This window comes from Miniopterus schreibersii (genome assembly GCF_964146895.1).
Source record: "Miniopterus schreibersii genome assembly, chromosome: 9".
In the NCBI taxonomy this organism is placed as follows: Eukaryota; Metazoa; Chordata; class Mammalia; order Chiroptera; family Miniopteridae; genus Miniopterus; species Miniopterus schreibersii.
In genome coordinates, this window is record NC_138118.1 from 11,799,714 (window position 1) to 11,825,651 (window position 25,938).

Sequence of the window (25,938 nt, forward strand, 5' to 3'; positions counted from 1 at the left end):
CCTTCACCGGGAGGCGAGGCAGCTCGTTACCCGGGCAACGGGCCCACTCTCGCGAGACTTAGGACGGCCCTCGGGAATCACCTAGACGACGGAGCGCGATGGGAACGAGCCTTCGCGGGATTTGGGCCAGAGGGACGGCCCCCGGAAGATGACGGGAACCGGGGGCGGGACGGCGGGGGGCCGAGTGCGCGGGCGCCGGGAGACAGTAGGGCTCAGGGTGGGGTGGGGTGGGGTGGGGTGGGGTGGGGCGGGACTTTTAGATGAGGGGGAGGGGGGACCGAGACTTGTTCCGAGGCTCTGCGCGACCCCGGAGGGTGCTGGGCAAGACTGGCGCTTTGCTGATTTTATTTGCTGGCGCTTTGCGGCCTAGCCTCCCGGTGAAGGGCGTGGCCGGGGCCGGCGGAACTGGACCGTCATTATGTCGGGCTGGTCCCGGCCCTCGAGGGACGACCGGCCCGGCCACAGGACTCGGGGCGGGAAGGAGGTGGCGTTCTGCACAGGTGTGTGAGGAGCGATCTTTATTCGATTTGCAAGTGACAACTGTATCCTGAAATACTTGCTGGAGGAGTCCTAGATGGAGGAGGGTGAGCTCTCGCGGTTCTTACCGGCTCAGATCCTTGAAATATAATAATGGTCAGGTAACCTCCTGAACGCGGGACCCGGCGCGGGGCCTGCTGCAGCCACTGCCCGCGTGTCACCTCATCTAATTTAAATATCGTCTTCCCGTCACAGGCTGGGACATCAGTGCTTTACGTCCCGTCTTGGTTGTCTCCCGACCTTTAGCTCTGGTGGATAATTGAATATATTCGGAACCGTTTTCAAAGTAGTATATAGTTGGAAAAAGAAAGGCTTCGGATGTTTGGTTCCCACCTGGGCCATCTTATGTGATGGGATTTGTAATATTGCAGAACGGAGATAATGAATTATATAGCAAGCTTGAAAGTGGAATAAAGGGCAGAGCGCTTTGGCTTAAGTATGGACCTGGGTCCATAGCTTTAGATTCTGTAAGTTTCTGAAAAATAATAGTTTTTTTTTTTTTGAGGTCAGCAGTTGAGGAGTTTGGACCGTCCAGAAAAAGAAATAGAGCCTACGTCAGATAAAGCTCTCTTGAAAAATAGTTACCCTTTATGATTGTACCTTGTTTTAGGCCATACATGTGTTAGTAAAAGTGACACGCACAGAGAATTTTTATACATGGAATCTGTTTTTCTGTTGGATGTTAGAGTCGTGGTTATGAGCCATAGGATGTCAGATGCACAAGATGAAGCTCCAAGAAATGATCTAAGCAGGTTACACAAGAAATGAATCGCTGAGCTGGGACTTAAGTCTCACGATTTTTAGTCCAAATATTTACATGATCATATTTCAAGCAATCCTATGGAGAAAAAATATTTTAGTGCATAAAAAATACTTAGGAATTTAAAAAACTTTGAAAAGTCATAATTCTTTCATTAGTTCAACAAATACTAATTGAACGCCTACTACTTGTCAGGGACTGTTCCCGGCGTGAGGATTGCATGAGGTTATATACTCTTGGGAGAAGACAACAAACCAATTGAAAACAAACACACCCAGGTGGGAATGGCTATGGAGAAAAATAAGCAGGGAAAACTAGAGCATAGGGAGTGAGCTGAGTTGGGGGGAGCCTTGGTGTAGGGAGAGTTCTTTTGATGGGCTGTGCAGGGAAGCTTCTCTGACCAGGAGGCATCTGAGCAGAGGCCTGAAGCGAGTAAAGGGATGAGCCATGTGGATATGGAGGGGCAGACCTAGCCAGGCAGGGGAGGCAGCAAATACAAAGGCTCCAAGAGAAGACCAGTGTTATGAATTATACCAGGCAGTACTGTTCAGCCAAAGCTCGGCTGAAGTCAGTATCATTTTAAGGAAGGAGATTGCATTAGGACTTTTTTCTTTCCCCAATATATTAAACGTGGCTTTCTTAAGCACCTGTTTCTTTTTTAACTCCTTTAAAAAATTTTACTCTCCTATTACAGATAGTAGTATGTAATAAAGATGAAATTCTTTGCCTTTAGGTTAAAGTGGAGGTGAGGCCTGGAGTAAACTTCTACCAAGGACTTTCTGTCAGTCTGAATTTTTGTTCCCCTTCCCTATGATCTTATCAGAGAAGGTTACTGGACAGACTCCTTACACGGCCAGCTTCTACCTTTGGGGAGGCAGCTTTACCTCGACAGCAACTTTTCCTCTAAGTTTTAGTGAATTTATCTACTCCAACCCTGTGGTATAAAAGAAATATAATGAAAGTAGAGTAAGAAAGGAGGAAAAGAAAAACCAGAACTCCAAAGACACAATTATTAGTGTGGGAATCAGGAGGAAAGTTCACTTTGGCAACATAGCCAAATATAAGTTGTGTTAGGACTATCATTTTGTGTAAGGATATCATTTTGAATTTTTTGAACAGAGACTTAGAATATGAAGTGACTAGGACAGAGTTATTTATGACATCACAGAAGTTAGTGATTATGTGGCTATAGAGATCTTGTCCCAGTTTGGCTGAGGAAGCCACACTAGGTCCTGGGAGCCCTGGGGTTGTCCATCTAGTATCCATCTTGGCGCCTTTCTCAGACTATCTGGTTCTAGGATTCCCCAGTATGAGGCCAAACCTCTCAAAATGTTTCAGGCTCAAATCGTGAAATCTGTCCCAGCCTGTCAACTAACCAAGACTCAGCTCAAGGGCCATCCCCACAGTGAAGTCTTTCCTAATTCCCCTGTCATTGGTAGAATTAGTTTGTAGAATATGCCTAAACTTGGGGACCATCGGGAAACATCTTTCTCCTAAACACTTGGAAATGAGGAAGTAACAATGCCCACTGCCTGCTCTACAAAAAAATGGATAGGATAAACCACCTGAAAAGGGAAAGAATAGGGTCAGTGTGAAGTCTCATGACAAAAAACATGAAGTGGTCTCTGCCATACTCCAATAACTGCCCCTGAACTGCAGTGGTGAAGTCCCCTTTCCACAGAGGCCATGTTGGCCAGATTCCATACCTTTTCAGCCACTTTCAGCTACTAAAACAGTTTCATTTCCGTACTTAAGATTTCAGTTGGGATTTGGTATTAAGTACATATTTATTAAGTTTATCTTTATTGTTGAAAATATTACAGATGTCCGTCCCCTTTTTGATCCCCTCCACCCCACATCCACCCCACCCCCAGATCAATGTCTGTGTCCAGGGATTATGCTTATAAACATATAAGTTCTTTGATTAATCTCTCCCCACCCACTCCTCCACCCCCACCTCCACCTCCCCTCTGAGATTCCAAGCCGCCAGAGCTGGGGACAGATCTAGGTTGGGTGAAAAGAAGGAGGGGCATTGAATTGACTTTGAAAATGGAGGTGGCTTGGGAAGTGGGAGGGAACTGGAGTTTTGCTCCCTCCTCTGTTTTGTAGGAACTCGCTCTTCGTTGTCATAGGATGGGCAGGGACTGGGGAGGAAAAGGGCAACTCTCCCCTTAACTGGGCGGAGTTGGAATCTACAATGCTGGTTTCAAGGGCTGCTCTTGTGTCTGTGGGCCTCATAGGAGAGTGTTGGCTCCAACCTGCCCCCTAACAAGGGGTTCTCCTCTAGGCACGTTCCTACACAATAGCAATCTTGGGGAGATTGTGGGGACTGGAGGTTAGGAGTGTAGGTTTAGGAGCCAATTGCCTGGGGTCAAATATTCTGCCACTTAGTTTTAGAATCTTGAGCAACCTTTTTAACTTCTCTGTGCTCCCACTTACTTCATATTGCCTGTGACTTGGTAAGGGCCCATTTATTGTTAGCTGTCATTACCATTTGACTAGCTGACCTCCAGCTGGTCACAGTGACACCATATCCCTCTGATACTTGGTGATCCATCTACTTACCTTGCTGTGGTGATCCCGGCATGACTATAGTATCACCACTGACCGAGGTTGAAAACTAGCTAAGGAACTAATCTTGTGTTCTGTATGATTGTAGCTCTTTTGCATAATTTTTTATATTAGTAGCTTCAGTAAGAGATTATTGAATGAAGGCTTTTGTTTTTTCCCCAACTAGGTAGAAATGATCAGTTGGGACTTCTAAAACCCATTTTAATTAATATTATTTGGGGCGGAAATATTTCAAGATAACAAAAGCTGACATCACTCAAAGCATGCCTTGGCAAAACTCTGCTATTAAATCTGTATTAAAGAGGCCAACATTCCTTGTGGAGCTGAGATGCAGGGCTGAGATGATACAAGAATTATAAATCTGGGAATAAAAGTCATAAAGCAATCTCTCGGATATCTAAGAATGCTACAGAAACTGACAGCAGTACATGGAGCAGCTAATTTGGGTTGCTCAGGAAATCATTATCACTAACCAAGCACCACTCTTTGTAGAGCACTGGGTACACCTCTGAGGGGATTAAAGATTATAAGGCTTTTTCTTTCTCCCGTCACCCCAGGCTGATGTATTCTCTCTTTCCTCTAAACACTGAATTATGTATTATGTAATTTTTTGACAATTATGTACTAACCGTGTGATATTTTCTCTCTTAAATTCTTGAATCGTTACACAATATTTTGTGACTCTTTATGTCTCTTATTTGTAATTTACCTCCCCACTAGAGTAATGGAACTGCTTCCCAGAGTGAAGGCAGGCAGCAATCTTTATGAAGACCAGATTCATTCAAGCTCATTCTTCCATTCAGGAAGCAGCTCTTTGAAAATCCATAATCTGGAAGTAGTTTAACAAACCCTCATCCTTGACAGTTGAAGATTCTTTTGTCCTCTAGCCCCATTGGGTTGCCAAAAGTCTAGCCCAGCCTCTCAGCTGCCACTTGTAGAACAGCATATGCTTGGAAGCAGAAGAAATCCCGCACAGAGGCAAGAGAGAAAAAGCAACAGGTGGCACATAACTACGATGCTGTTTACATGCAAAAGTATCAGTAATCACATTAAATATAAAAGGAATAAATACTCCAGTTAAAACTCAAAGATGACCAGACTGGATTAAAACACAAACTCAAACCATATGTTTTTAAAGACATGCATCTGAAACTAAAGGATATACATTGGTTGAAGGTAAAGGGGTGGAAAAAGAAAGCCCCAAAGAAAGCCACTATAGCAATATTAAGAACAGAAAAAGTAAAACTTAAGGCAAAAATCTTTGCTATACATAGATTCATTTCATAATGGTAAAATATTTAATTCACTAGGAATATATAATGATTCTAGATTTGTATATGCACCTAAAACATGACCTTAAAACATGAAAAACAAAATTAACAAAATTATTAGGAGAAATGGGTAAATCCATAATTATAGTGGGAGATTTTTACATTTTTTTCTCAGTAATAGAACAAAGGAGTGAAAAAAAATCAGTAAGGCTATAGACTGTTTGGACAACATGAGTAATCATCATGACACAAAACAGCATTCAAATTAAGACCTTATTAGGTCATCTTACTTTTGTGGAAGAACACATATTTAGGATCATGAGATTTTTTACTTATTTATTCTTCCACTTGGAGAGCACATGCAAGCAAGGATAGGACAAAGCCTTCAGTACACCTGTTTCTACATCACACAAGTGACTATAATATACTGTACCCTGCATATGCAAATTGTAAATTTTCATCCATCCCTAGTCCTGTCATCTTGGGATTAGTACTATTCATTGCTTAATTTTGTGAATTAACTTTGACGACAATGATCCTATTGTCTAAACTTACTGCCATTGCCCTTCTTGTTAGGGTATAGAAGTAAAAAGTGCTAAATATTTTTTAAGTTACAATAGCTTAGTTAATTCTGCCAATCTGATGGGCAGGATTTAGGGACTGCTCAGGAGCTCTGGACTCACCATTTAAAACCTTTATGAGAAGAACCTCAGATTTCAGATCAAGTAGTGCTCCATAAAGATGCAAAATTACTATAAAGAAACACCTTTGGATTTAAATGTAATTGCCACTGGCTGGCCAATAGTAAATATTCTGCAAACAAAGGGTATATTTAATGGGTATTTCTACTATAAAAGAAACTACCTTTGGGAAAACAGTACTTCCATCTTAGGATCAAGTAGGGTGGTGTGTGACTGGGATTGAAAGGGAAGATGGAGGAACATTTGATAATTTTTTTGAAGAAGAATTTCAAAAATCTCTTTTTCCAACCTTTTCCATACATGTTTGGTCAGTTGTTAGAAAATTGCCTGTAATAAGAAGTTTTTACAAAATACAAAATAGCTTTTCTTCTTCAAAGAGTGAAACTGAGACTCAATCTGAAATATACATTTTGCTATGCTGTCATCTTTATTACAACAAATATAACTCTTATAACCAATATAGTACATAAAAATAAGCGAGGCAATGACGTTTGGAGGAATTCCATTTATTGTGGATGCATTTTCACAATATATATTTATTGCAGCAATCAGTTATCAGTGAAAAACATCAAGTGTTTATAAAATTTTTAGGAATGGCAGATTCACAGAACATGCTAGTCACCTTGCAGTTTTACCTCTTAAAGATAAGAAAGAGAATTGTAATTAAACAAGTAAACATGGGATTTATTTTTTCAAAAGATTAACTCCAAACTGAACAAAATTCTACCCTAAAACTTATTCCATCCAAATATTGGAATAAAAGTCAGGATCGATATATTCTCTTCTCAACTTTAGACTTTCTAGAAAAAATATATATAATAGCGATCAGGAGAAGCTCTTGTTCAAAAGTACAACAAAGCAATGTTACATCGCCATGGGCCTTAATTCAGACTTCGATCCATTTCACTCCAGTGATGGGAGTCAATGCTAAATCAGGCACTACATGTGGATTCTAGTTTATCTTATCATAGACTCATATCTACTCTGTCATGGGTGGATGACTTGTGCAATCTTGGTGGCTTTCCTTCCTTTGGCCCAGGTGTGCTAAAAGCTAGAGAATTCAACTACTCTTTACTGATTTTTGAGGAAAATAGACTTTGCGAGGCAGTGGTCACTGCTCATACCAGCCCTGCCCTGGCTAACTCTTCCAGGGAAATACTGTAGATTAGAAAATAGTCATTTGGGAGGCTCCCTCATTGTGGTAGGAACTGAGACTAGGGCACTTCTGGTTAAGTCAAATGAGGTATAAGTTTATAGAACTACCCTACCTGTCTCTATGCTAGAACATATTGCCAAGACATGAGTACTCCTTTATCATTTACTGTGAATACTAGATGAGCCCTCATAAGCTAAACTAAGATCTGATGTCTGGATTGCGTGTCTGAAAAAGATGAGTTGATAAAGACTCTTGGGCAAAATGGTAAAACTAGTAAAAATTACACATATTTTTTGAAAGTTCAACACATTATCAACTTACGACAAATACCAATGACTAATAATAGAAGTAGAAACACTTAATTTAAAAAAAATGGTTCAGTATAATGAAAATGGAAGGACTGTCATGACTCTTAAATATTGGATTTTGTTTACTTTTCTTCTCTGCTTCCAAACATTAGCCAAGCTAGTCTTTTATACCCATACATGGAATTTCAGTCTGTATAATCTTGTCACTAAAATGCCAGTCTTTAAATTTCAGACAAGGAAGAGACCTCAGATATTATCTAGGCCAACCTATGGTGAACTTGATTGTTAACAGAATAAAGTTCTCAGCAAGCTCTGAGTTTGACTCAGATGGTAAATTTAGTAAAATTCACAATGGACTTCAAGATTGCTTTTAATTATAAGCTAAATACTATGTTTTATAGAAAATGTCAATTCATTTTGACATTTCTAATCTCTCTTTTTTCTTACAGGTTATCTATTGGGCATTGAAAACATATTGATACCTATTCTGCCATGTCTCTATTGGCAAATATGAATATTAATATAATATTGTGATTTTTAATTTTTGAAAAGCTGTGATAATGGCTAGTTACAAGGACATACTGCTAAATATAATAGTCTAGCACATAAAAAAGCTTTCTACCATTAGTGTGTTTGTATACGTGTATGCACATACATACATGATCAGGTCATCTAACGTGGTTTACTATTACTACCAAAGAAATCCACAAAGCAACCAACCTAAAGATATCAGTACCACTGTCTTCTAACACCATCATCCAATTTAGATACTCATCAGCATGAAAAAAGTAATACCTTAACCGTACATTTTTTAAAAAAAGACAATCATTATTGCAGTATTTCAAATCTGAAATGGGTTACTTTGAGCAAGTGTTGCAATTGCCTACTAAGATAATTTCTTCCATGCTTTATTCTAAAGTGCAGAAACAACACGACTTCTGTATTTAAAACAACAAAAAACACCAAGCCCCACTATGGTTTGTTTTTCTGGATACCGCACACATTCCTCAGGCAATTTTCACCTTGAACCTCTTTCCGCTTGACTTCTGATGTGGCTGGGATCCCTGTTCAGGGTTGTGATGATCAGTAGAAAAGTCTCTATTTCACAGCATGGGTTTCTTTAGAAACAGGCTCCTGTGCAAAGGCAGTACTTTTACCATGAACTTCTCTAGACTGTGATTATTAAATATAGTGATAATATACATGGGCCTACTGGGATAATGAAAAATGAAACAAAAGGAAATTAACCCAATTTAGTAAATCAACATAAATATAAAACAGAGCACATTAGCCCTCTTCAACTGGGCAGGTCCAGCATCTTGAGTGGCTACTCTGGCTTCTTTCTTGAACTGTCTCAAACCTGCTAAGAGAAGAGAGCTTTAAATCGGCAGGTCACAGTGGATCAGCCAGGTGTTTGTGTCAGAAGAAAAAAAGAATTATAATACGACAGGAATAAATATTTATGAAAGGGCGGATTACTGTTGGCATTCTACTCAAATATGCTCCTTTTAGTCTTTCTTCTGTTGTTTTTTCACTTTTTTCCTCCCTCCCTCCCTCCTTCTCTTCCTTCCTTCCTCCTCTCCCTCTTTCCCTCTGTCCCTCCTTCCTTCCTTTCTTCCTCTTTTTAAAAAATTTATCTCTATTGTTGAAAGTGTTACAGATGTCCCCCCTTTTGCCCCCCACTGACTTCCTACACCTGCTCCTGCCCCCTCCCCAGGCCTATTGTCTGTGTCCATGGGTTATGCATATATGCATATAAATTCTTTGGTTGACCCATATGCAGACTGTTCTAATCTTACTTATTGTTGGTCTCTGACTTCTCTCTCTTCAGTTTAAGGAAGAGGCTGGGTTATTACTGGAAATGGGGAAGGGCTACAATTAAGAGTTGAATTAACTCCTTGTACAAGAATGGGTCCTATTTTTAGTCTGAGAATCATTTAGATGTTGTCCAGAGCACCCTTTGTAAAGAATGAACATACCCTATGAGCAGAAAACCCCCCAACAAAAGACAAATCCAAGCACTCTTAGCCATTAGTTTTTATAGGATAGTGAGTTTTGTCTAACTTCTGAATATTATTTTAACTTTTTGCCTCAGCAACTTTTAGTCCTTGGCTGCTGGCAACATAATCTTTTAGAATGGTTCCAGAAAGCAGCTTTGGAACCACTCAGGGAATGGACATCTTCCCCTAGGTGATTTTCAGATGGCTGTGGCTCCAAGCCTTGTGAGAAAATGTAGACCATTGTTGTAAGGCCGCCTGTTGCCAACACTCCCACCACTCTGGTGTCCCTAGAATGCCTTACTAGGAACTATTCTGCGCGTCGGGACTATTTATTTTGTGTGGCTGATGAACCTGCATGCTGAGGGCTCTGTGAACCCTGCATTCCACTGTACTAACCACAGGTCTTCAGAAATGGATGGCTACCTGGGCAAAGCTGTGAGTCAGTGAGGTTTCTCATCTGACCTAGGACATCATACTGCAGGGTGCAGCAGGGAAAAACCTCTGAAATTCAAGCTCTTCCAGTAGATTACCTTAGTGGGGGATGTGACCTTGTCCACGGATTGCTTTTCCCAGAGGTTCCGCTTGCCGGAGACGTCCCCTGGCCTCAAATCCTAATGAAGAGAAAGCCGAAAAAATTAATTAGTGGCCATTTAAATTTTCTCGTCAGGTCTAAATATATCATCACATCTGTTTGTTTGTTTGAATCAATTTCTTGTTAATACACTTTATCCCAGTGATCAGAAATGATGGCATCGCCCTGGCCAGTGTGGTGCAGTTGGTTGGGGCATAGTCCTGTGCACCGAAAGGTTGCTAATTCGATTCCCGGTCAGGGCACGTGCCCAGGTTGCGGGTTTGATTCCCAATTGATGTTTCTCTCTCATTATTCCTCTTTCCACCCCCCTCTCTAAAAAAAATCAATAAAAATATTTTAAAATGTTTAAAAAGACAAAAAAAAAGAAATGATGCATTGGCAGGATCATTAGACATTGTTCTCATGTAGACCTTGACCTGCGGTATGATATGAGAACAGGCTGGTCCTACCCAGCATTTAGGTCCTGTTCCTCACCAAGGACCTACTGCTTACTGGCAGTGAAACTGGACTACAAGCATATTTAAAAGAACGTCACCTATTTTTAACTTCCTATGCTCTTAGAAGTGAATATAGCATAGGTTGGTTTTGAATACAGTTGGCCTTTGAACAACATAGGGGTTGGGGCGCTGACCCCTTTCCCCCAAACCCCTGTGCAGTAGAGAGTCTGCGTCAAACTTCTGACTCCCCCCAAACTGAACTACTGATAGCCTACTGTTGACTGGAAGCCTTGCCGATAACATAAACAGTAGATGAACACATATTTAGTGTGTTATATGTATCATACACTGTATTCTTACAATAAAGTAAGCTAGAGGAAAGTAAACATGATTAAGAAAATCATAAGCAATGCCCTGGCCAGTGTGGCTCAGTTGGCTGGGCATCGTCCTGTGTACGGAAAGGCTGGTCAGGGCACATGACTGGATTGTGGACTCAATCGCTGGTAGGGGGCATGCAGGAGACAGCCGATCAATGTCTCTCTCTCTCTCTCGCTCTCTCTAAAAATCAATAAGACATCTTAAAAAAAAAATCATAAGGAAAACAAAATACACTGGCAGCATTTATTGAAAAATATCTGCATATAAGTGGACCTGCGCAGTTCAAACAGTGTTGTTCAAAGGTCACCTGCAATTCCTGTGGGGCTGGACATGCATTTCAGCCCTTCCGGTTAACTTTCGGTGCCCCTACGACTCCAGTGTGTTCCAGCCTGACTTCCAACTGCCAACACTGCGTTTCTCTGCCTGAGGACTTTCTCTGGCTACAGATGCCCACTTTGCCCTCCGTGCCCCCCCAGGCAGGCCAGAAGTTCAGAGTTACACCCCCAAGAGCAGTCCTCATCTGCTCACCCATGAGATTTGGGGCGAGGACCTGTCTCAGGCTCGCTCACGCCTCAGGGAGGATGACTCTAAAACAGGTGTTTTATGGTGACTTCCACGGTTTCCCCAGTGGAATTAAGTTTTAATAGCCCATGTGGTGACCTGCTTAATAATATAACATTCCTGATTGGCTGCCTTCTTTACCTCCCAAGTAAACTACTTATGCTAGAATCACTATGTTAAGGTCTGCTTCTGGATAGTCCAAACTAGGACACTTTTTCTAATGGCACTGTCCTTAGTCTAAAATCATTCTGTGTCTCCTGCAGAGCAAGAGGATAATTCAGAAGTGTATGGGTAGAACCAAGCCCCACCAAAGTAAATATGGACCACAAACTGTACCGGTAAGAGAAACTGACACTTAGTGACATATGTGAGAACATGTGGAAATCTTGGGAAGAAAACAGTTTATATAGCTTTGATTCTTTACTTGCTACCTCGTAATTAATTTGGTTTGGACCACGATCCACATTTCTGTTTCCATTTACTTTCCTTCCAGCATGTGCTTATATTAGTACTTGGCAAAAGGTAGTTTGTAGAAAATAAATGTGTTTTAACTGAAATAGTAATGTTTATTTTGGCACATCTTTTTCTCATTAGGAAGGCAAAGCTAACAGCAATTGCATTTACCCATGGACACCAGTCTAAATGGACATTATTTTGACAGAGTATGGTAATCTCAACACTGAAAATGCACTGGTTAGTTAAGTGGTACCATGTGAAGCATTTCAGATTTTTTAAATTTTATTTCAGATGCGCCTTAATCTTACTGGGTTCCACTGTGGCATGAATTCCTGATATTCTATTAGAGAGCTACACCTATTTAACTTGGAACCAGTAAGCAACAAATCAGATTGTTTTTGAAGGATTCCACTACGTTTGCCAGTATAGGGAGAAGCTGCCAAATTGTCTGGAAGACTGTTTTAAAATTTTGGAAACTATAATTAGGCACATGCTGATGGAAGCTCTGGAAAGTGGCAATTATTACTTTATTTATTTGATTCATAGAAGACAAATATTTTTCTTTCCCATGAATGTTCTACAGAAGAAAATGGACTGTAGTTCCTTAAAATCCTACCTATGAATCTTTTGAGATCACTTAAAGAGTTTAGAGTCTATTTTAAGAAGATATTAACATCCAATTGGTAAGTTGGCATTTTAAATCAAAGGGGAAATATAAATGCAATTACCTGGCCAGACTACATTTTACACAAACACCCACTCCAGAAGCAGAGGGAGAAATGAAGGCAGGAGAAGCAGGTTTCCAATCAACCAGAGATCAAAGAATGAAGAAGAGAATTCAGCTGAGAAAGACGTGGTTGAGTTTTTTTTTTAAACAAAAAGAAAGACAAATTAGCATTTTAATTCAGCTACATATAACGTAGTTTAGACACAAAGAACAGACAAACCAGCTAAAACAGGCATACTCAGAATTGAATTCCAGCCACAACGTTACACCGAAATCCCATAAATTCTACCCACAAAAATAGCAATAGGTGTCCCAGTAAGGGATCAGACGTAGATCAGTGTTTACTTTTAAATGAGTCAGTTTTCAGGGGCCCCCAAATAATATTGATTCGACAAACTATTTTGAGCACTTTTACTTCCTAGCATGTTTGGAAATTATTATACAACTTGGTAAATTTGTATTTTAGAACTAAAATACAGTGAATTTTAGAACTAAACAGTGTATTTTAGAACTAAAATACAGTGAATTTTAGAACTAAACACTAATCCCAAAGGAATCATTAATCTCCTTCCTCTTAGAGGTTTCACTGGGTGAGGAATATTTTGGTGAAAGAATTTCCCTCTGATTTTTTCTTCATGGCCACGTGCCACGTATCTGCAAACACAAATCCAGGCTTTCCTCTCTACCCGTATACATCAAGGAATATAATCAAGGGACAGAGAAAAAAATCACCTTGGGTCGAAAATCAGAAGGCACCTTTGGGGCCTACTATTTGGGCTCAGGGTCGGCATGACCAGAGTCCCACAGGTGTCAAACTGCCATGAAGGGCCAGGATGGAGACACAAAGGCCTGAAGAGGCCTATTGTAAAAAAATACGGGAAAGAGGGAATCAACAAATTAAAGGAGTACATGCCTCCACACCTCAAAAGTGTGTTCGAATTATAATTTTTAAAAGGAAAATAAAGCACAATCGTGTGGGCCGAACTACATAGATCCTAGCTGCAGGCCACCAGTGTGAGAGCCCTGACAAGACCTGGGCAAGGTCCTCGCTTGACCTGTCTTTCTAAGCTGCCATCCTGGACTTAACCTTTTGCCTGCCAAGTTGTATGCATCTGCAGGACCCTTGCAGCCCGTTCTGCAGCTCAGAAATTTCATCTTTTTTCTGTTGGAGCCACAGTATCTGTGAGTTACCCTCCTGCCTTCCTGGGCCCCAGGTCAGGTCCTTTCCCGAAGAGATTGCCACGTTGCTCTTCACACCTTGACAAGAGCTGGCTCTATCACCCCTGAACTGGGCACAAAACTTAAAGTTGCTCATTAAGTATACTTAACACTGGCTTTTCATTTACAAATACTTATTGCTTTCTTGCAACCTGGCTTTCATTCAGGAAGTCACCCTAGTCTGCAAAGTCCAATGGGTCATGGGAAAAGAGATCACCACAACCTGACATTCTTCTAGCAAATTACTCACTAACTAGTAGGTAAAGCAGGCAATGGTTTTGCAATTTCCCTGTAATACCTTCGTGTCCTGCTGTTTTTAGGAGGCTATCAGTTACCCCAGAGAATGGGGCTTTTTGCAGAAACCTTGACATAGTTATACCTATTCTAATAACTGAACTGAATTTTTTTTTTAACCCTTCCATGAAGAAGATATAGACGACAACAGGCTTGGTAAAATCTGGTACAGAAATGAAATCGGTCACAAATATAGTAAACGTGAAAAAGTGACGTTTCCTAGCAATGTGGCAAATTCGGCAAAGAGGAAAACACGCCTTCCTCTCTTCTCTTTGCTATTTTGGGAGTTCTTCAGTGGCGCTGTGAACTTCCAGAACTTGAGTGACCTGTGCCTGGGAGGGCAGAAGTTCCTCAGGTTTCATTCGGTTTTCAAAAGGTTCTATAATTCCAAAAGGTTAATAATCACTGGTCTGGAACGACAAAATTTGCATAAATTGCCACTGAAAAATAACTTCTACGTGTCACTTTGGGTGTCAGGGAAACTCGAGGCATTAAAGAGCACATACCTTGTGGGTATGATCCCTCGCCTGGACTGCCTCTTTTTATAGCCCCCTTTCCTGGATCTACTGGCAGAGGGGTACAAGATTTTTTTCAATATATGAAGACTTTCTGATTGTAAATTGGGCTTACATTTGTTTTATGCCTCACGAGAGCCCTTATGCAAAAAATCCTGCCTGAATATTCATTAGGTGGCTATAAGGAGTTGAACCCAAGAAGGGTAAAAAATATTTCCTTTTTTTTTTTCTTCTTAAATTGGAAAAGTGGTAAACTTTTAGTGACTTTGGAGATTAAATATGGAGTCAGTGGACATAGTGACATGCTCAGTGGCACAGAGGTCTAGGATTTGAAAGGCTGTTCTTCTACCTCTGGGATGGATTAATAGTTATGACAGTTGAGTCCTTTGGGCACAGAGAAAGCTCACTATTATACAGTAGGGAGCTTTATTAATAAGGTTTTTTATTCTAGTGATAAATGCATGGTGATTATCATATACATTCAAGGCAAAGGTTAAAAGAATATTTTGATAGTAAGAAAGCCACACTTAATAAATAAGAAAAGTTTTGATTTCCAAAAATACCATTTATAACCAGTTTTTATAGTTTCCGGTTTTACTGTGTGTTTTTTTGAATGACTTTCCTTTGGAGGTGTTGACCAAAAAAATTATGGCCATTATTTCAACAACTACCTAAAAACGGGATTTTTGTGTTAAGTTACAGAAATTAGGCAAATTAGAAACTATGGGTTCAAAACAGCCAACATGCACTTTCCTTGGGGAATAAGTTGAGGGGCGCTCTTGACAGAGGAGTGGCCAAGATAATTTCACATTTTTCACTTTCCAATTCCCAGCTGTAATTTCCAGCCCAGGAGCTACACACACAGACCAGGTAAGAGTGAACATCTAAGCGGCCTCAGCACTCTGGTTACCAAACTACCACCCTCTGGGCAATTACGGTGCAGCTGCTTGGGACTGTTCTGTCCAAATCTGAGCCCCTCCTTGTTGGTCACTCAGCAGGGACAGCAAAGAACAGGAGCACTGTCTTTCCCCGGCACACAGACCAACAGCCCGTTTTCTCCTGCTGCTGGAAGCTGAGATCAAAGAAATTCAGAAAAACCCGAAGCTACTTACAGAAGGTTTGGGAGCAGGTGACCGGTTTCCATCTGGGGTTTTGGTTAGCCACTCATTGATGCGGCTGGAAACCCCCACCTTCAAGCCAGCAGTTTCCTGCAAGAAGTCAAGCATCCAGTAGTAAAGAAAGAAACAAACTTTACCTGGACAGAAATCTCCAAAGCAACCTCCAAACACTATTACATGTTATTTCCCATAACCATCCCATAACGCCAATTAATGATTGAGCCTTCTGATTCATATTTTGAGTAAAATAAACTTGATATTTAAAGAATGTTACTGGTTGGCTTGCCCCTGCCCCTCACCCCACCCCAAACCCAAGGTTGATGATTAATTTTCGGGAACTCTCTTTAGAGGACTGTGGCTAGAGCGCGGTACACAGTCTACGGTCTCTGACCTGCTTTTGCAGTTGTTGCAAAACGAAGTAAGAAATGAGCTAGTGTGGTTACTAAAAATAGGGGGAAAAAAACAGGAAAAAAACCCCACCCTCCCAAAGGAAAAGACAGCAGCCCCACGCTCACCTTGTTTGGTGTGCCCGATGCGCTGGGGGATGAAAACACATTCCCCTTCTCCCACATGCTCTTGATATTGCGAACACCTTCGGCAGGAACAGGGAGGTCCGAGGCTGCTGGCTTTGCAGGTTTTGCAGTTTTTGTTCCCTGAAGTGTGTGAATTATCTTTAGGATAGGTGCCAGGTTTGTTCTTGTGAAACACTGTCCTCCTGGACAGTATCACTGTGTAAATGCCTTCCCCCAAAATGAGTCATAATTTCCGTTCTAAAACCGCACTCTTATGACATATATACCAAAAAATAAACCTTAAGATCTAGATGAGTGGGTCTTTCAAAAATGCAATATGCTTTTTATTGGGATGCCATTTATCATTAAAGTGATATTCTATCCCATTTCTTCAACAGATACCTAAGTGCCTACTATGTGCAGGGCACTGTCCAGGCTCTGGAGATAGAGTGGTAATCAAAACAAGATAGTCTGCTCTGTAAGTTGCAGTGGGCTTACATTTTAATAGGACAGGAAGGTAGTAACTGATTACACAAGTATTTATTTCACGTGGTGATGTCTTACGAAAGGTAAATGTAGTGTTATAAAACATGCCAAGGGAACACAAAATAGGGGAATAACACTCAATTTAGGGGAGCAAAGAAGGCTATTCTGAGGAAGCAATATTTAAACCCAGATTGACGGAAGACTTGGAAGTGGGTAGGTGAAAACACCATCCCATGCAGAGGGAATAGCATAGGCAAAGGACCAGAGGCAGGGACGTGCTAAAGGACTGAACAAGTAAGGGAGCACTACATGGAGAATATACTGGAAGGAGGAAAGAATGGATGTAAGGAAGCAAAGTGGCATTTGAGACACTTTCCGGCAGGAGTGATGGGCATGCCCAGAATCATGCAATTTCCCGCCTGTCCTGCTTAGTGGCCTGTGGCATGTGGTCAAGGTGGTCGGCCACGGTGAGTGGCACCATCACTGGACTATGTAAAGGGTGCAGCCACAGTCTTGGCCTCATGAGCCCTATGAGAGCTACAATTAATTTAACCACAGAAAATAACTCTGTAATTTGTCTTGTATTTTAGGGGACATTTAATCTTGTGATCACCTCTTGAATGTTAGGACTTGGTTTTCGTTTCATAAATCATTCAGATCTCTTTCTTATTCCCTCTTATCACTTATTTGACTGTGAATTATTTTACACTTATCTCCACTCTGCAGTACAAAGGAGAGGAGAAATTCAAATCAAACCGATCCAATTATTTCACAGCAGGTATTCTGATAGAAGACAGCTAAAATCATTGACTAAAGTCTACACAAAGAAGAAAGGACCAGGATAACATCTGGATCAACAGCACCTTACCTTCTTAGTGCTTTGGTACCTGGAAGTACACATTATTTCTAAATATGACAGAACCCCTTGGCCAATTGGTAGGAAAAAGGTTGGAATAGACAGAAACATAAAACTATGGTCCTTCAACTATAAAATTGCTGATTTGAAATTCATGGTGGTTAAACTCTAGCTGGCAATCATCTTTATATTAACTTACACTACTATGTTTTTAATTTAATAAGAAAAGTTTTTATAGACAAAAGAAGATTAACCAAGGTTATACTGGACCTGTTTAAACTACACATGGGAACACATTTTATAAGGAAGTAATATTAGAAGATATATTTACTAACATATAAACAGTATAGTTAAATATCAATAAACCCATTCTTTAAAATAACAATACCTCCATTAAAGAACACTCAGGCTGAAAGTAGGAAATAATTTATTTAAATCCCTTCTATAATTTACCTTTATTACTGTTCTTCTCTATAACTGGTTCAAAGTATAATAAAGAAACATTATTAATGTCCTAACATGAGTGTGATTATTAGACTTGCTAATTGTCCCAAGTGTTTCTACGATCATTTATATAATCAGAGCTGATTTCTGTGTCACCACAGCCCTGAGGACGTCTCTCACCTCAATGGCACTGGTGTACTGCTCCAGCCTGCTGTCGATCTTGGAGACAACCGCCGCTTGATGAGTTGACTTGACACCACTGTTAAGCAAATAAACACACACACAGACAGAAGAATGAGAGAAAAATCTTTCCACACATATCACGGCTGAGGATTCTCAAGTGAACAATCAGCCATATTTACCTTTTCTGCACAGACTTATTCAAAAATTCTGCTCGCTCTTCTATCTAGGAATTAAAAACACACACCACAGTTACTATTTTTATCTCATAAACAGTGCTTCTCACCCCATACAACTATCTTCCCTGAAGCTGGTGAAGAAAAGCACCAGAGTGTGAAAGCGTATTAGGGCACTGTGCGTAGCAGCTCTGCTAGAGAGAAAATACGAGGTTTTGATAATGGGAGTTGAGAGGTGAAGGTAAGGTTGGCAGAGGAAGGAGAAAGTGTGCAGAGAAATACAAAGTCCTGGAGGCAAATTAAAGGCTACACAGAAATGGAATAAAAATGCCTTTGAAATAATTTAGATCAATGGCAAAATAATAACATTTCAAGACCATACCAATAATCTTTTTTTCTTTTTTTTTTTTTGCCTCCTGGCATACTTTAAAAAATTTTCTACTGATTTCTTTATTGAGATATAATTGACATATAACATTATATTAGTTTCAGGTGTACAACAGAATGATTTAATATCTGAAATATTGTAAAATGACCACCACAATGAGTCTAGTTAATATCCATCACCTGGCAAAATTTTTTCTTTTTAGTGATGAGAACTTCTAAGATCTACTCTCTTAGCAACAGTTTTTGTCAAAAACACATGGGGTTACCCTTTAGGACATGTTTGTATGAATACAGATGTTCCATGCTCTTTGATTAAGAAAAATTCCCCCCCAATGTTTTGACTATATATTTGGTATGCAAGAGGGGCAATTAAGAAAGATAACCAGGAACTGTGAACTATTCACTCAGGGCTTAGCCTGGTTTCCTAATTTGGTAACTGTCAAGCCTATTGCTGAACTTAACTTGTTCTGAAAGTAGAAGATGGGGGGGGGCAGAGTGAGACTGGGGCACAGCTCGGCAGCGATGGCTGAGGCCTCCCACGCAGCCCCTACCAGCCCAAGTGGGACATAAGAAGATAAGCCCAGAGAAACTGCGATGGATATACACTAAATGGGCAATTCATTAGTCTTCAATAAATTCATTTTATTTTTAAAGCCAGGAACTTCTTTTTGTTAAAACTGAAGCTACTAAGTCAAATATTATATTTTACTGAAACTGCATCACTCAAATCCAGATGTCCTATATAAGTCAGCAAATATTTGTTGATTCCTTATGATACTCAACTCCAGGCTGGAAATAGTCTCTGCCAGGCATCGCCTGTCAGTATTAGCAAACGGTAAAACCCTTTTTTGCATGTAACTGCATGTGCAGAGCACAGGTGCTGAAAGGGTCCATTTTCTGCCCTTTCAGGGCAACCAAGGAATCTCCTAGGCTACAGTTACCGTAGGCTGGTGTGGGTGAGTGTCCCCTACAGTCTTCTGAGGTGTTAGTGGGCTGACCTGGGACTCGTGGACTATTAATAAATACCCTTAAGCTTTTTGGAAAACATGCTTCACTCCTAATGCCAGTTGAATAATATTTTTGTGGATGTTAGTGGGGGGCACTTCATCTTTTCCAGTGATTTCTCACAAAGATAAAAGCAAAGTCATTAAAAATAAAACCTTATGTGATAAAGTGCTCTAGGTGTCCCTGAGATTATGGGATGTAAAGGATCTTAAATCTTAGTTTTCTGATTTTGACATAAACTTAGAAGTACATTTCTGGAGGAAAAGTTCCCAACTGAATAAGATGAAATATACTGAAACCACACAATGCACTGGAACTTTTAATATTATCCATCCGTCTGTCCGTCCATCCATCCATCCATCCATCCATCCATCCATCCATCCATCCATCCTACTGTTAATCTTGTCAGCCTATTAGCCAACCAACCAACTAATAAATTATGTTGAGTACCTACTATATAAAGTTGAACACCCGATGATGTATTAGATTATTTATGGAGAACACATTTTAGCAGGGGAGCCTAGTAGAACATAGACATAAAATATTTAAAGTTCAATGGCTGGTGCCATATTAAAGATAAGACAATGCTGTGGCTATGGGGAGAAGTGACTACCTGGGGGAGGCGGAGAAGGTCTGTCAGATGTCTTGATACCTGAACTGAGACTTCAACTATAAGTAGTTTTTTTGAGACGTATCAGAGCTATGACGGGACCCAGAAGATCATCAAGAGTAAGTGAAGTTATTTAGGGATAAAACATACTGATTTTCATGCAAAACAGGTAATAACTATAAAATGTAACTGGTTTTGGCCACTTTAGTGTGCCACATGATAAGGCCTCACACACCTTGAGAGAGACACACATACACACACACACACACACACATATTGACCTGCTGGAGCCTGCCTGTGATTCTGTACTGGCTCTGCCCATTGTCAATGCTTCATAGCCTAGCCAGGCTGATGGAAAATGAAGGTGAAATAAAAGTGTTAAAAGTTCCTATCTCTGAGGAGTCATTCATTCATATACCCATTCGACAAATACTTATCGAGCATATTAACTGTGCCAGGAGCTCAATACACGTTAACCCTCATGAGCAAAAATATATGTGAAGATAATGGCAGACTGAACATAAATAATAGTTCTTGAGCCTGTGCTCTTGCCCCACGTCAGCCGTTCCGTCATTCCCCTAAGTCAGTTTTTCCCGCTCGCTCTCGCCTGTCAGTGCTTCCGTCTGATGTCGATTACGACGATGCTCCATGAAGGCAGCAGTAGGACCAAGCTCATCCTGGCGAAGGGCCCTTCCAAGTCGCATTTCATCTCCTCCCCTCTAACAGCCTTCAGATTTGAACAGTACCATTTCTAGCTGCCCTGCTTTTAACAATGACAAAGAAAAAACGATCGGCTAGCGTGAAAAGCAGCAGAACCTTTATAACGCATCTGCCCACTTTATAAATGTTTCCCTTTTCAATTGCTCAAGCAGTGAGGCAGAGGGAGATCCCGGGTCAGCGAGATCCCGAGATAATCGCTGTCTGTCTTTTCGATGTGCACCAGGCATCTAATGCACGACAGATGTGAATTTCCCACTTTCTCTCCTTTGCATAAGCTGAAAACAAAGAAAAGCTGTGAAATGGCCCAAAGAAGGAGCAAAAGATAAATGAAGCAAAGGAGTTGAATAATCAACAGCTAAATAAAGGCTACACTCAAGTTTCTAAGATATTATAGTAGAGGTATTAGAGGAAGAGTTTCTGGGGGAAAAATACCTTGAGAGATGAACCTTTAGGAGTGAAACACTTGAAAGGCTTCTTGTCATCAGCTAAGCCGTCTTCTGGCATCTTCTGCCGTTTCTCAGCAGCTTCTGCCCTTCGCCTTTCAATCTCTTCCTTTAATCTCCTCTTCTCTTCCTTAAGACAGAAAGCAAATGACAAGGACATCAAGGCCCGGGGAATGGCTGCTGCAGGGGAGAGAGCACAAGTCCCAGAGGACAACGACTCAGGCTCTAGAGTGGAGGCTCCTGAGTCCTCAAGCAGGGCCGCCAGGGATTAAGCCTGAGCTCCTGAGTCCAGTCGCCTGATTCACACCCTGGTACTGCTACTTCCCAACTGTGTGACCTTGACCACGTCGCTTATCTGCTTTGTGCCTCAGTCTCTTCATCTGTAAAATGGGGTTAATACAGAACCCACTGAATAGGGCTTTAATTAGGACTAAATGGAAAAGCGCATGTAAAATGCTTTGACTAGTGCTCACTATGATGATATCACCATTTTCATTACCCTGTTGCATCATTTAACACTGACCTACTTCCGAATATGCGAAGTCAGTATAAATATCTCTTCTCCCTAGTTCCTAGAAGAGTTGTGAAGACAAATGAGATAACTAATGTGCAAAGTGACGCGAATCTATGGTACTATATATGCCAAATTGTACAAGAGATGATTTTATGGTTGCCCCCACCTCAATGGAGTAGACTATTTTAGATGGTCTGACAAACCTGAAATGAGGTTGATATTGCACCACAGTGGTGAAATCACAGATATTCACAACCTGTCCCATTAAGCCCTCGGTGCCTTCATTCCTGGCCTAAAATACTCTCCCCTGCTCCTCTCTCAGGCAAAAACTACAGAGGTCTGATTAAGCTGCACATCCTCTGTGAATGATTTTGAGAGATTTATGGTGTCATTTGTAATTTTCAAATTGTGAGATCTTTATTACTGGGTGCTCTCAAGCAGAGAATTTATATCTGTCTGTCTGAGGACGTTGCAGAAGGATCCTGTGTGTTATAGACTAAATGTGTGAGTCTCCCCAAAAGTCATGTTGAAATCCTAACCCTCTGTGGGATGTTATTAACAGGTGATTAGATCATGAGGGTGGAGCCCTCATGAGTGAGATTAGTGCCTTAAAAAAGGACTCCAGAGAGCTCCCTTGCTCCTTCCACCATGTAAGGATACAGGGAGAAAATGTGCATCTATGAACCAGAAAGCGTCCCCCTCACCAGACACAGAATCTGCAGACCTTGTTCTTGGACTTCTCAGCCTCCAGAACTGTGAGAAATAATTTCTGTTGCTTTTAAGCCATCCAGTCCACGTCACTGGTAGGAGGTTAGATCAAATAATCTCCAATCCAATCCCATTCTAAGAATTCATCCTGCCTTCATTGGTACTCTCCTCCTCTAAATAATAATAGCAGTGATAATAGTGATTATAACTACCACCTCCTGAGCGCCTATTATATACCAGGCTGTGTGAATACAATGATCTATTTAATCATCACAACAATCCTGAATGTAGGTGTTTCACAGGTAAGGAAAAGAAATCTCAGATAGTCCAGTAACTTTCCCAAGGTTCCAGCTTGCAAGTGGCTGTTAGGATACAAGCCCAGGTGTGTTTGGTTCTAAAGCTCTTTTATCCTGATTACTTTACAACCAGAGATCATTGGCTCAGTGACAGCTGGACTTGGAAGAGATTTTTGGAATCATTTATCCAAACTTTCAACACAGTTTAGGGAATGTTTATGTAAGATCCAAGTCAGAAAGTCATCTGAAGTCTTTTTGCATCTTCTGAATAATGGGAGATCACTGTTTCTTAAGTTAGTGGGCAGAGCTCCAAGCTGAGTTAGAGAAGCTGGGTCCCAATACTGATTCTACCACTTATTAGTCAAGTAACTTCACACGAGTCACTCAAACTGTTACCATGGAAATTAGCTAATTATTAATATTAATAAGAAAGGAGCAAAGGGAAGGCCAGGCATTATAAGCATGGTCATCTGGGCAGCTTCATCAGGAAGCTGCAACTTCATGCTCCACAGGGAACCACCAGTCCAGTCCCTGCAAATCACTGGGGGAAGGGACTGGACAAAGGGGAAGACGGATGCACGCACAGTAAAGTCGGAGTGATGTAGGGAAAGTGCTTGCTTATCAGTCTAACCTGGAAACAAAGGTAATTGGCTAGAGGGCTGGAGCCACTGCAAGCGTGGGGGAAATTTTAGAAGGTTAAAACCCTGAGACAAAGGAATTCTCTCTCTCTTGTACCCCTTGTTTCGCTCCTGCTTCTTTGCACTCGCCCATGTTCCCTCCATGTGGCCCTAGACGCTGCGTGGCCCTAGAAGCCACATGGCCCACAGCCATGCGGATCCCACATGCAATGAACTGCAGCTGGGGACGCAAGCTAAGCTAGCTTGATGCTGGACTGGACTGTGCAAATATGGGGTGGAAACTCTGGACACTGGCTTTAATCCTAGCTCTGCTGAAGACAAAATGGGACTTTTTCCTCGGCGGGATGGAGGGAGATGGGACCTTGGCAACTCAGGGGTTTAATTCCACAGAAATAAAACTTTCCATGATACCTTATCCTCCCATGGGGGGCCTCCAGAAATTGTTATTCCAGCAGCACCCCAAGAAGCTCACTTCCACTGGCAACCGGTGGGGACACAGAGAGTGCCCCACTGATAACAAAACACCCGGATTCCCATTTATTTGTCCACAAAATGAGAATAATAATAATGTAACCTCAGGATGAAAGAAAAGACCGCACCTTGGTAAAGGTAGCAATACAAGTTGTAGGTGGCTAAGCACTTTTTCAGTTTTCCAAATTAGCCTTTTGGTAGCTTTATTTGTTGTTTTTAGCACTGCCTTAAAACACAGAATGAATTCATCTGCTCATAATTACTGGGTTCCTGCTACACGCCTGGCGCTGTTTGTGCCCTGGGTATACAGTAATGAACAAAGCAGAGACTGTCCCCTGACTGTGAAAAATTTAGACTCTTCCACTCAAAAAAAAAGCTCAACACGTATTTTTAAAAAAATCTTCTTCTCTATAAAAACTCTGCAAATATCAAAAAAACAACCATCGGCTGACTCTTGGCTCTTGTCGCCAGTCGGCAGCCTTCTGACCCATCTGCTCTCGGCTGCTCCTCACTGAGGGGCAGGGTAGGGTAAGGGACTGAGACAAGGGGGCCTTGGGAAAATTATCAAACCCACCAAGCAACCCTCTCCATGCCCGAGTCTCCTCATCTGTGAAATGGGGATAAGACCACTTGTTCTTAGGAGAGTTGGATAAATTCAGATGAATAAAGGTTTTGGAGCCATGCTTAGCACACAGTAAGTTTATTATCCTTAAAAAGCATTTGCAAGAGTCTGTGCTCAAGAGAGTAGCAGCATTTCAGCCGGGGGAGCAGTGATGCCCGGGCCTGGGGCGCTCCCAGCGACGCGCGCTCAGGGGCTGGGGCGCGTTGGGGCGCCCGCGCCCCGCTTACCTCCTCTCGGGCTTTCCGCTCGGCTTCCTCCTGTTTCCGCCTCTGCTCTTCCTCCTCTAGGACCTTCCTTCGCTCCTCCCTCTTCTTCTTCAGCTCCTCCAGCTCCAGGGCCGCCTCCTGCTGCTTCTGCCGGAGCTTCTCGAACTCCTCGCTCTCGGTTTCCCCGCGCCGACGGCGCAGCTCCTCCAGGCGCCTGCCCGCCTCCACTTGGGGCGCCCCTTCTGCCTCCTTGGCCTCCAGGGCCCTCCCTCCAGGCCGGCTGGTGGGGGAGGGATGCAAGACAGTTGGATGCCCGGCTGCCTTGCAGCCCCCCCTGGACGGAGGGGAGGTGGGTCTGCAGGCCTGCGTCCCACGCAGAAGTTGGGGCCCACCTGGAATCTCCAGGCCTGACCCCGAGTCCCTGCGCTGCCACTGACCCTGGGTGTCCCCAGCTCTACAGTGGGGCAAACAGACCCTGTCGCTGAGACTGCAAAATGGTGCAACCACTACGAAAAACAGTAGGGAGCTTCTTAAAAAAAAATGTGAAAACAGAACTACCTATGATCCAGCCATCCCACTTGTGGGCTTTTACCTGAAGAAAAGGAAAACACCGGCTCCAGAGCCTATCCGCACCCTCCTGCTTGCCGCAGCATTATTTACAGCAGCTGAGATTTGTAGAGAACCTAAGTGTTCACTGGCGGATGCATGGCTAAAGAAAGTGTGGTACATATTTACAGTGGAATATTATTTAGCCATGAAAAAGAAATCTGACTTAAATACTAATTAGCCAGCCGTGAGGGCACAGATCTGGACGCAGGCAGCCCACGTCCAACACTTTTGTCTAAGCAACAGGTGAATTGCCACTGTCTGGCGCCATCAGTTCCATGTGGAGAATGGCACAGGGTTTCTCGCTATGGCACAAGGGGAACACTAAAACAAAAGTGATTCCAGATGACACACTCGGCAATATTGATCTGATGTGCACATCTCATGCTTTTAAAACACTGCGGTAACTCTGAATATACCGAGTCCTTTAGGACAATGGTTTTCAAGCTGCAGGTCAG

General features: G+C 41.9%; 1 protein-coding gene and 1 long non-coding RNA gene across 16 annotated transcripts in view; one reads left to right on the forward strand and one right to left on the reverse strand.

Moving 5' to 3' along the window:
• Window positions 1-166: 166 nt before the first annotated feature.
• Window positions 167-15,868, forward strand: LOC308562164. 3 transcript variants are annotated; one of them, XR_013999584.1, is made up of 5 exons: window positions 168-205; window positions 371-584; window positions 11,536-11,610; window positions 15,315-15,352; window positions 15,478-15,868. It is a non-coding gene; the product is annotated as an uncharacterized lncRNA (long non-coding RNA). The 3 variants fall into 3 exon arrangements; XR_013999583.1 differs by lacking the exon at window positions 15,315-15,352 and having other exon boundaries at window positions 167-205; XR_013999585.1 differs by lacking the exon at window positions 168-205 and having other exon boundaries at window positions 240-584.
• Window positions 6,327-25,938, reverse strand: part of CALD1 (caldesmon 1) — a 193,044-nt gene continuing 173,432 nt past the window's right edge. For 8 of the 13 annotated variants that reach the window (XM_081147963.1, XM_081147967.1, XM_081147968.1 and 5 more), the window contains 8 exons: window positions 24,896-25,154; window positions 21,409-21,549; window positions 18,261-18,304; window positions 18,079-18,157; window positions 16,116-16,253; window positions 15,595-15,690; window positions 9,835-9,915; window positions 6,334-8,438 (listed from right to left, as the gene is read on the reverse strand). In XM_081147963.1, the coding sequence (XP_081004089.1) occupies window positions 8,403-8,438; window positions 9,835-9,915; window positions 15,595-15,690; window positions 16,116-16,253; window positions 18,079-18,157; window positions 18,261-18,304; window positions 21,409-21,549; window positions 24,896-25,154 (874 nt within the window). In that variant the 3' untranslated portion in view covers window positions 6,334-8,402. Of the gene's footprint in view, window positions 8,668-9,834; window positions 9,916-15,594; window positions 15,691-16,115; window positions 16,254-18,078; window positions 18,158-18,260; window positions 18,305-21,408; window positions 21,550-24,895; window positions 25,155-25,938 lie in introns of all 13 variants that reach the window. The other 5 variants (XM_081147974.1, XM_081147975.1, XM_081147964.1 and 2 more) reach the window with 2 other exon arrangements.